Source organism: Solea solea, chromosome 1 (genome assembly GCF_958295425.1).
Source record: "Solea solea chromosome 1, fSolSol10.1, whole genome shotgun sequence".
Lineage (NCBI taxonomy): Eukaryota > Metazoa > Chordata > Actinopteri > Pleuronectiformes > Soleidae > Solea > Solea solea.
Window position 1 is genome coordinate 31,202,518 of NC_081134.1, and position 12,125 is coordinate 31,214,642.

The following is a 12,125-nucleotide window of genomic DNA, read 5'->3' on the forward strand; positions in this document are numbered from 1 at the left end:
TTTTCAGAGTTAAGGGTTAGGGTTAGGCACTAGCAAAGCATTATGTCTACGATGTGTCCTCACTAAGCTATAAAATGTGTGTTTGTGTGTGCATGACTCACCTTGTCCACCTCTGAGTCTATTTCAATTGAGCGCGGTCTCAGCTTGATGGGCTGGTCTTTGAAAATGTCTCCAAAGCCAAACCCTCGAACCTGGAGGAGAGAAAGTTTCACACATGAACTCACTCAGTATAATAATAGTCACTGTAAGAAAACCAACAAAATTAATGTGTTACATTAATCCTCTCTGTTTGTAATGTCATTGGCTGTCTGAACGTGATGGGACATACATATGAGGATAATGAGCCGGAAGACTTATTACTGTACCTTCTTGGGCTGGATTTCTGCTGACCCAGTTTCTGAGCGTTGACTGTCTCCTCCGTCACTTTCACTGCCTGGACTGTCTTTACCTACACAGAGAGACACACACATCCTAACAATTTAACACATTCCCATTGGTGAAAAACAGGTTTTATAACCGATGTGAATTGGCATTTTATGTATGTGTTTTGCTTTGTTTTAACAATATCTACAGAAGTGAACTTTCAACTATTTCACATACTGTATGTACAAAAAATGTTGTGAAACCAGGCAGTTTTAATCTTGTGTTACTCCCTAAAACAGGGTTTCTCACTGCCCTGCATGTTTTAGATGTTTCCACACACCGGATTCAAATAAATGGGTAATTTCCAGGCTTTTTAGAGAGCTTTGTGATGAGCTGACTATTTGAATCAGGTGTGTATGTATAATTATGGTGAGAAGTATGCATGCAAAAGGGTTTTAAAAGGGCATAAACTCTACATGTATATGTATAATTATACATGGGTGACTTACTCATGCGACCGCTGCGAAGATCCTCCTGTGAGGTTGGCATGTCTGCAGAGGTCGCGTCCGACTCTTTCTGGATCTCTTTGGTGAAATTGGAGGGAAACATTCCAGTCTTGCCATGAAGGACGCCCTCCCACCAGCCCTCCTCTACCTGGACACACACACACACACACACACGTGGACATGATGACACAGCAACTACACAGCGACTCTTTTGTTTATGTTGACACTGGTGCAGAAAAATTTTGATATCTGAAATAACTGGTTTCTACTAAACAGAAGCAGAATACAAGGTTATAAAAACCAGTAGTCCATGGTCATTTGACGGTATAGAGCTGTGTGGTGCAAAAATAAGACCCAACAATATAGAGACATTTCAAAAACGCTTTGACACTTTTTAGGAAAACATTAGTTTTCAAAATCCCTGGATCGATTATCGGGCATGCTTCTCAATGCCCAGAGTGTAAATAACAATAAAAAAAATTGTATAAATAAAAGTCAGTGTGAATAAAAGTCTGCCAAAATAAAGGTGTAAAAAAACGGTGTAAATAGAAATCAGTGTAAATTAAAGTGTAAAAAATCAGTGAATAAAAATCGGTGTAAATAAAAATATAAATATAAATTATAAATGTTTCATCTATGAAAATTAAAAAATTGATGTATTTGTACATATATAAGTATATATATATATATATAAATATATATATATATATATATATATATATGTGTATATATATATGTGTGTTTCATCTATGAAAATTAAAAAAATGTATGTATATGTACATATATATGTATATACACATATGTGTGTGTTTATATATATATATATATATATATATATATATATATATATATATATATATATATATATATATATATATATACATATATATATATATATACATACATATATATGTATGTATGTAAATATAAATATATAAATGTAACAGATTCACACACAGTCACAAAGATATAAATTAACCAGTGCCCTCTACTGGACAAAGCATATAGCAAGATCCAATAAAAAAAGCAGTTAAAAAAATTTGATTTTTGTATTTTGCAATGATTAATCGATTGTTAAATTAATCTTCAACTATTTTGATAATTGTTTAGCATTATATAATGTAATTTCTTAATAATTAAAAACAAGCTTTGTCTGGACCAAAAAAAATTAAGATAATTGTTAGTTTTGTCCCAAATGAAAACACAGCATGAGTCTTACCTCTGCTATGATGTCAATAATGTCTCCAATTTTCAGCTCCAGTTCGTCCTCATGCTGCGGCACGTAGCTGAATGCAGCTTTACACCGTCGTTTACGGATCTGCTCTCCTGTGACACACACACACGCGCACGCACACACACAAAACCATATTCATTCACATGACAACATTAGCTCTCACCCTGACCCATAATCCATGACTTCTTAACACTGAGCGAGCAGGTGTCTCCCTGACTTATTAAAAGCCCTCATGGCTGAATGCGCTGACCTTTGACCTTTCCATTAGACAGCAGTGAGACCAGCACTGACACAGACTGTCTCACACTGGCCTCCCCGCTGTTTGTCTTACACCCATTAGCCTTCTCATTACACCTGACTCACAGCAGCTGAGGCCTCCACAGTTGACTCTGCAGTTTCTTCCTTTGTCCACAAGGGGTCGCACTGTCTCGTCTTATATTTAAAGAGTGAGTGGACTGAGTGAAAACAGAGTGCAGCTACAGTAATACAGACATCATTTAACGGGGAGGATCTATTTGATTTAAACATGTTTTTGTGCATCTATATTTCTTCTGTGTCTCCTTGAAGACCTTATTGACTTTTCACAGGCATTTGGTGTCTTTGCAGTCATTTGTATTTTACTTTTTGTAATAATTCCGCTCCTCTTTGTAATTATTTGGTTATTTTGCATCTCCTTGTGCTCGTTCTGCATGTCTCTGATGTAAACAGTCACTAGTAAATCACATTGTGCCTCTTTGACCTCATCTCACCTCCGTGTGTGTGTGTGTAGTGTACGTTCACATGTTTGCAGTCGCATGTTGACACGAACGTTTGACCCAAATCCTTCCTGACGTTAATAGGATCATTGTTGGAGCGTTGACGATTTAAAGCTGTCTAACAACAACAGAGCATGAACGGACAGTGTGTGTGTGTGTGTGTGTGTGTTCAGTACCTTTCCTTCCCGGCCGAACACTGGGGTCAGACGACACAGGACTGGCCCTGCCATTGGAGAGGTCAGATTTGATCATGCCTGCTTGTCCTCCGTCCCTCTTCACTTCTTTCTTTATCTCCTGTAACACAGAGAGAGGAAGATGAAAAAACACTCAGAGACAAGGAAAGAAAAGAAAAGTAGAGAGAGAAACACACAACAATTTAATGAATGCATGTTCATTCACATCTATGGTCAGTTTAGAGGAAGCTGGATAAACCCTTTGTACAGATTTTACAGTCCTCTCTATGAGAAGTCTCAAAAATATATTGTACATTACGTCTTGTAAATAACTTCAGAAAATAAGTATGAAAAGTCCCAAAAAAATGTTAAACTTATAGAATACAAATGGTGTAACTGAATATATGATTCTGATCCAAAATGTGGCAGAACTTATTGAATATTTTACTAATTTGTATTTATCTAAGACGTCTGCTCCTTGGTACTGAAAATATAATGACTTTCATGTCCCGTTCCACCCCGATTAAGAATGCAACAATTAAAAAATAATCACTAAAAAAAACTATTTTGGTACTTGACTAATTAGTTTTGAGGTTATTTTTCTTTAATGACTGAAAAAGCAAATATTGTCACTACTCTTTGCTCCATAAACACTGATTAACATCTTCTTACATTTTGACAAGTAATCGATTCATGGAGCAAATTATCAAGAGATAAATTGATTAAATTAGTGACGTTTAACCCGTAAACCTTAAGATTTATTGTTATGATATGATGACCTTGGTTATGTAAAAACATGTGTGTTTGTTTCTGCAGTGCTGCAGATGCTGCTGTGTAAGAATTTGTGACACCTAATGGTGAGAATGTGAAGTGCTACTACTATTAGTTAGTTTATTAATAATTAATTTTAATGAAGTTACTATTAATACTTCCATTTACCAAACAGTTTAAGAAACATAAGGTTATTTATGTATCCACTTAAAAAACCCCACATCTTTTCAGGCTGCTACAGCTACAAAGACTAATCAAATATCTTAATTTAAAGTGATAATACACGTGTACAAACACAAGTATGTGTAGGTTATTCAGTGTCTGCCTCCTAAATGTTACACACTGCACCTTTAAACGCCAGTGTTTACCTGCAGACGTCCAGCAGTGGCTCGTAAACAACAGCATTTTATTAAGAATCACAAGACGAGCACGAGACACTGATCAGGAGAAGCGGGGACAGAGAAACAGAGACAGAGACAGATGAACAAACACTGCGACAACGCGCAGGCAGATGGACGGAGGACAAACACAGAAATCCTCCTTTACACACACACACACAAGACATTCACATCTCTTCTCCACATTCATCATGACTTTGTTTCACGAGCTCACGGCCTGTGGCGAGCGCAGCGCAGTGAGGCAGACGGGCCTGTGGGTCCACTGACTCACCGAGTCCAAACCATTCACACACACACACACACACACACACTGTGGTTGTGTTTGGTGTAAAAAGCCTTAATGAGACTCTAGAAATCCAAAAATATCAACAACTGAAGCTCATTTAAGGCCAGAGAGGCATTTTAGAGCCGGACATAATGATGGAGGAAGTGTTCTTAATAAAACAGCCTGCTGCCACTAAACACAGCAGAGATTCACAATCCCCACTCCTTCAGAGCCAATTAAAATCTAACATGGATCATGGAACTGGTGCCAATCCCAGCTGACATAGGGGAAGAGGCAGGATACACACTCTGGACAGGCCGCCAGTCCACAACAGGGACACATAGACAACCATCCTAATCCCCAAATCTACATGTTTTTGGAGTGTGGGAGGAAACTGGAGAACCTGGAGAAAACCCACGCACACACAGACGGGGGACAACATGCAAACTCCATTGAGAAGGCCCTTGTTCCATCTGGGTCACGAACCCGTGTTCTTTGCTGCAAAGGCAAAAGTACTAACCACTACACCAACCGTGTGGCTCCTGCCACCTTATCCAAACATCAGGACTTTCCCTTAACTTATGTAAAACCTTAAAACCACTTTTTGAAGTTGTGAAGACTTGTCAAAATCTCCTCACAATGTTTAAAAATGGGGGAGAAAATGCAAACTCCATGCAGAAAAGGCCCTTGTTCCATCTGGGTCACAAACCCAGGTTTTCTTGCTTGCAAAGGCAAGAGTGCTAACCATCCTCTATGGGTTCTTTCTATGTCCGATGGTTGATTTGGTTGGTGTAGTGGTTAGCACCAAGACCTGGGTTTGTGACCCAGATGGAACAAGGGCCTTTCAGCATGGAGTTTGCATGTTTTCCTCCATGTGTGTCCGGGTTCTCCGGTTCCCTCTCACAGTCCAAAAACATGTAGAACACTGCTGCAGTCAATGCTCATCTTATGGGACCTGACGATGCGTCCTCCTCCCGCTTTAACAAGGACAGATAGAGAGTTATAGACCGGGCTCTTCTGTGTGAGTTCACCAATGCACCTTCCCCGTCGCCCGCTGACGTCACGCCACTGACATCTGGCGCTCACAGTTGGCTAAAGTGGGCTAATGCAGCATCAATGTAAATGTAAAACCCAGGGAAAACAGGCATTGATTCTGCAGCAGTCACACACACAGAGCCTTTAAAACCTGCTCCATGAAAATCAACGCAACATAAACTTCCAATCAAATGTAAAAACATCTGTTATCCACTGTGTAAATGATTAGTAAGAGATTAAGATTTGCTTTTGGAACCAGAAACTAATGATGAACAGTGTGGTTTAGCAGATGAAGGAAGAAAAAAAAAAAACTGCAGTATTCTTGGAGGCCTTTGTTACAACTTGGACTGGATTCTTCGCGCTCTACTGCAATTCCTCCTGTGGGGATATGGGGGTAACGTCGAGTTAAAGGAAACCCAGCTGAGACGAGGGGGAGGAAGACAAACGTGATTCATCATATCAGAACAGGAAGCACCTGCATTATGTACACAACATTGTGTGTGTGTGTGTGTGTTTGTCCGCCTGACTTGTCCACAATCCTGACAGCAAGAATGCAGTTTACACTGGACGCTGCTTTAATGTTAAACATTGCGTTATGCGGCTCCCGTCTAACCGCGACCCTTTGACCTTTTCTCCTTCTCGCAGTTGCAGATAATGTGGAACAATGCGCTCTGAGCAGCGAACGTCCACTGTGTGAGGACACATTAGTCTCAGTAACAGGCTAAAAAAAAACCTGCAACTCAGACACATAGAGAGAGAGAGAGAGAGAGAGAGAGAGAGAAAACAGAAGGAAACTGACAAAGCTGATATATAAAAAAAGACAGACATGAAATGTGATGCAACTATATATTTTCCCCCCTTGTTTCTTAAACAACGTCGTTATTGTGCAACTTTTATTCACTCGTCAAACTGACTTTTACACCAGATGTCAGATGTCCAACGTACACCCAGGGGCCCACATTGTTTAAGACGTCCAACAAATCACTAAAACTACCCAGAGATCCCTAGTTCTGTCATTTTAAAGACTTAACAATACATTTAAAGGTAAGTATAGTAAGTTATATTTAACAGTCAAAATGGAATATTCTACCTCAGAATAAGTCTAAAACTAACATTAGGCAAGGGCCTTGCTTTACGGAGACAGCCATCTTGCACCACCATGTTTTTAACGTTTTCACTGTCTAATGTCACTAATTCTTACGTCCTGTACCTTTAAAGGAGCTCAGGTGCAAGCATTTGCTGTCATAACATAACATTAGGCACCTTATACAGTAATTACTTTCTCCAAACCAAGAGCTGTCTCTGGCCGTTTAAAGCAATGCCAATGCAATGTTGATAGAAACTTAGCATGCTACCAGCTAGCCACAGCCCAGCCAGCCAATCTCTGACAACAATTAAGTCCCAAGCGGAGTCTCCATTTGACTTACATATTTAAAGTTTATTTTTTTAAGTATTTGATTGAATAAAACTAAAAAATATGTCCATTACCATTGTGGATATTATGTTTTTTAGCATACTATCCAGCTAGCCATGTCATGTTCTGGCATACTTGTGATTATTTTGTTGAAGAGAACACAAAATGATGTGTGTTAACACACATATATGTGTACATATCTGTAGTAATGTGTTTACCCACCAACAGTTTGTTTTACTTCTATGTATTTTAAGTATTTAAACGGTGATAAAAACTTAGCATGCTAGCCAGCCCAGCCAGCAAGTGTCTAGTGTTTCAATTTGACTTTCTTACATATTTTAAGTGTAATTTTTGTTACAAGAAAATTAAAAAACATATGTCCCTAACAATTGTGGACATTTATCAAGTTGTTTTTTTTGCATGATACAGCTAGCCATGATACAGCTAGCACATCTCCGCCCTTTCAAAAAGTGATTCTCTAGCTAGGTCCATCATTGTCATGCTTTCAGAGTAATTCTGATAATGTTGTTTTTAAACAAAATAATGTTCCGTTACCACTAACACATTATGTATATGATTTGTGTTGAAGTGTAAGTATTGTTCTGCAAAACCAAAATAGTTTCGCTTCTCTCTGTGGGAATAGAAAGTTAGCATGCTAACCAGCTAGCCCTGGCCCAGTCAGTGCATCACTTTGCTGTCGCTGGGTTTAACATTTTTAAGTTTTTTAAACCTTATTTGACAAAAGAAAACATCAGATAATATCTGTTAACATGTAATCTAGAAATAAAATGGTTGTAAACTTTGGTCGCTATTTTCCAGTGTCCAGAGAAGTACAACAACAATTAATCAGTTAATAATCTAAAAACAGGTTTATTTGCTCCTCTATGACAATACAATGAATATCATTGGTTTGGACAAGACAAGGCAAGACATTTGAGGACAAATAAATGTTAGTTACAACACTTGTTATGTGCTACGTTTTCGCACTTCAAATCCACCTTCATAATCACCTCATCTCATTTTTTGTTATGAGATTAATGTGATTATTATGAACATGTTTAAATCCTATTTTAGTTATTGTACAGTCTTAGTCTGTCTTGAAGTAGATGACGCCGTACAACCTCTTTTCTTGTAAAGCAGAAACAATGGCTAAGAAATCTTCACTCATATTCATTTTTAAAAACAAAAATGTCAACTTCAACATGGGTTTTTGGCTAAAACTGACTTATCAAAACAACTATCAGCGAAATCAGCTGCTCGACGACACCACAGAGAATAATGTGGGCCTTGACTCCCGGAGCAGATCAGAGCATGTGGAGCTGATTTGCAATTCCTGCTTGTCTAATTCACAGAGGTCAGATGACTACAGCGGCGGTTCTCATAAACAGGATATCCTCCACCTCTGTATGGACACTGGGCCTGAAGGGACTTTCAGGATTTAACTGAAGCGAGCTGTAAAATGACAACATTATTGTATGGCATTGTTGTGTTTGAAAGTTTCACTGTTTGAGCTGCAGAAATGTGGGGATTTGCTAGTTTGTAGTCATCTTTCATAGGGTTTTCCAAAATAAAATAAAGTGTTTGATAAAGGCACTTTGAGGTTGTGATGGAATTTTCCAACAATCATTTAATCTAGAATGGCTCAGCTGAAATGCTGCTGCTGATTTGGTTTGGACTGTATCAGATTGTGGATTTTTCTCTTTTCCGATAGCTGATATCGAGTGATTTTGACCAGTACCGGACCGAAGTATCGACTCAATCCCTAATTTATTTCACATGTTAAAGGGATAGTTCGGATTTTGGGACATTACATTGTATAACATAGACACCACCAGTAGTAGAGCAGACGCAACGCGTGGACGTCAAATCGTGTAACGCTTTTCCGGTTTGGAGATCTCTTTCCCTGGTTCCAAAAGGAGAAAAGTAGTTCACACTCGTGAACTAAAAACCCGTGATACAAACTGAAAAAACTTGCAAAAGTGCCAGGATACTACATTTAGCAATGTATGCTAATAACAAGGGGGTTTCATCATCTTAATAGAAGGCAACAAAAAATCGACATACAGTGGCACTGCTTTTTACTGAAGGAACGTAACAGATCCTAGAAAGTTTAAATATTTCTTGACAAACATCTGACATCGCATCATGCGACAATCTGTGCTCGTGGCCATGTCCCGCCATGCTGTCAGGCTCTTTGCGCACATGCGGTTTTATTGTTCAAATGTGATGTTAACATAGCAGACGCATGCTTGTTTAATACAATTTCTCAAACCGATATCAGCCATACTACTGCATTCCACATGGAGATGCTGCAGCTTCTTTTTTTTTAGATGTTTGGGTATATGCCCAGTCACAATGTGTACATGTTGACATTACGCTCACATTTAAGTTTATCCACACCAAAGGTCGTCACTGAAGTGCTTTATTTTGGACAACAAGTACATGAAATACTGATTGCATTTCACAATTTTGTAAGATGGCATAAACGCCTGTGGCCATCTGAGCACTTCCTCTATGACGAGTGTCGCTTTTTAGATTTCCAGTTTCCAGTCTTCTACCACATGTGTAATGGTTAATGAGTTATAAATAAGGGGCAGAATCAAAGCATTTTTCTTTGACTGACGTTAACTTGTTGACCTCAAACAACAGTGAAGAGGGGAGGGTAGCTCACATACCATCACTTCCTGTGGCAGATTTAACTTGTCCTCACCTCCCACACACACACACACACACACACACACATTCAGTGAGCTCAGGGTCAGTGATTCCCATAACTAGATTCTTGTGACCAGACCAGTCTGGTATTACTGCACACACACACACACACACACACTCACTGTCTGTGTCAGTGAATAGGAGCTGTGAACAACCAACCACCTGACAACAGATGGACTTGTGTGAAACTGAACTCTGGTCTTTAACACTCCTCTACTTCCTCCTTGTGATGCTTCCCTCTTCTCACCACGATCAAAACATACACACATCTACTAAAAAAGAATCCTCTTAGCGTTGCACCATTTCAGGTTGCTTTATTCTGAAACGTTTTCCCAACTCCAAAGTGTAGAGGCCTTTAAACACACGGGTGAAGATCAATCCGTGAATCATTTGTATGAGTTCTGCTCCTTTTATGATATAAAATAAGCAGAAAAAAGTCCAGGCAGACTTCTGTGTGGCTTCATCTCACTGACCATGACCGAAATGAAAAGCCAACCAGAAACCAACAACAGCACAACTTCAAAAACTCATATCTGACAGTGAATTAGCCTCCGAGAGCTCAGGGATCTTCTGGTGACCATATAATCCTTAAAATTAAGGACTCCAGGTCTATTTCCACGTTGTCTGTCCATCTATGTCATCATTAGATGGCCTTTTCCACCCAGCAACTGACGTCTGTTACCTCTTCTTTCTCCCTGCACCAAAGTCCATTGAGAAAATCAGCATTTTTAGCTCACAGAAGACCAGGAGCAGCTGCTCTGGCCCTATATTTGGTAAAGTTGTGACACTTAAGTAAATAAAAAGAAAAGGATAGATCACATAACACATTTAAAGTTACCGATGGAGGCAGCAGTGGATGAACAAATCCTGTTTTTGCCCAAATGTAAAATCATAGATTTTCTCCATGGGATTTGGTGCAGGGAGTGACCCGTTTAAAAAGCCTGTCTAATGTCAAGAAAAAGAGGCAAAGCAGGCAAAGTCGGGGGTTGAAAATATATTAATACCTCATATAGCCACACTTTAAAAAAGAAAAAAAAAACTGACAATATAAATTGCAGAAACACCAAAAGAAACTGAGGCATAGGGCCCCACTGGGAGCTGCATGATTAGTGTGCTGCTTGTGGTTTTATGAAGTGTGCAAGAGAGGGAAAATGTGTGTGTGGAGGGAACTGGGGGGTTTGGGGGGGGGGGGGTGGTCGACTGTGATTACTCACCCTGACAAAGTTATCCGGGAACAGCCCCCTGCGTCCTCCCAGCTCCCCCTCCCACCATCCTCCATCGTCCCGCCGTATGTTCACGATGACGTCACCCACCGTCAGGCTCAACTCATCGTCCTGCTGAGCCTCATAGTCGAACTCCACCACGGCCTCCACTGTGCAAACGCGACACAGAAGACACAGAAGACACAGAGGGTTAATGTGTTTCACAAACTGGGTCAAAAGAAACACGAACACCGTTTACTCCTGACCTGCAAACACCGCGTCAAGCAGATTCTGCTGAGTGTTTCATTTCCTTGAAAAAAAAGCCTGGATTCACACGCACACAGACAAAAAAATGGCCTGTTCTCAAAAATGCAAAAATAAAGGCTGGAAAAAATCCTTGTGGGGGAGGTGGAAAATACCTGCACTGACGACAAAAAAGCTCACACAGTGAATCTGGGCGAAATGCACACTTCCACTGCCCTAATTCCATCAATGCAACAATAAAATTGGATAATATTCACCGGTCTGTGACTGTGAGACTAGGATTTGTTTAATTTCTGACAGTTTGAGGTTGGTTTACAGTGTTTGCTCTCACTGACTCAGGCTAAGCCAGGGGGGTCTGTGACCAAATGCAGGGACAAAAATATGCTTATTTTCATGTTTTCTATCAAAAAAATTATAGATAACAGAGTTAAATCTTCTTCTTCTTGCACCTTCACCGCACCAACAGCCTCAAACACACAGCTATTCTGTCTCGTTCCAACTAACCTTCATACGTTCACCTCTCCAGGTTCTCCACCTGTCCCCTAATCATACTACAGATTACAATATCGTCTGCATATGACACAAATCCACGGAGACTCCTGCCTGACCTTTTAATATACAACAAAGTTTTTCTGACTGAAAACTCGGTTCACAGACTTCAGTCTCCAGCAGTCTGATCGCAAGACAAAATGGCAAACATATTTGTAAGACATCATGGACGTAAGCCAGCCCACGGAGACTCCTTCCTGACCTCAAGGCGATAAATTAAAGTGTTTTTAATATTGAATAATAATTTAAAAGGAGTGTAACTTGTGCATACCATTAGCAACACGTAGTGAAGTCATGTGTACATGAAAACATACACATGTGGAGACCTGTAATTCTTCAGTGTAAATGCAGCTCTTTTATCCTTAAATAAAACTTTATACGTGACATTATCTTCATTTTGTGGGTCAAATAAGTTTTGCAGCTCCAGATTCATTTTATTTGGGCCAAAAGATTTCTCTTTTGACGCTAAATTTAGGCTGTT

General features: G+C 39.6%; 1 protein-coding gene across 2 annotated transcripts in view; it reads right to left on the reverse strand.

The window, feature by feature from the left end:
• sh3kbp1 (SH3-domain kinase binding protein 1) overlaps nt 1–12,125 on the reverse strand; it is a 35,790-nt gene that overhangs the window by 17,369 nt on the left and 6,296 nt on the right. For both annotated transcript variants that reach the window (XM_058631992.1, XM_058631984.1), the window contains exons 2-7: nt 10,844–11,001; nt 3,035–3,152; nt 2,089–2,195; nt 873–1,017; nt 366–448; nt 102–191 (exon numbers count right to left, since the gene is read on the reverse strand). In XM_058631992.1, coding sequence (XP_058487975.1) covers nt 102–191; nt 366–448; nt 873–1,017; nt 2,089–2,195; nt 3,035–3,152; nt 10,844–11,001 — 701 coding nt within the window. The remainder of the gene's footprint in view (nt 1–101; nt 192–365; nt 449–872; nt 1,018–2,088; nt 2,196–3,034; nt 3,153–10,843; nt 11,002–12,125) is intronic.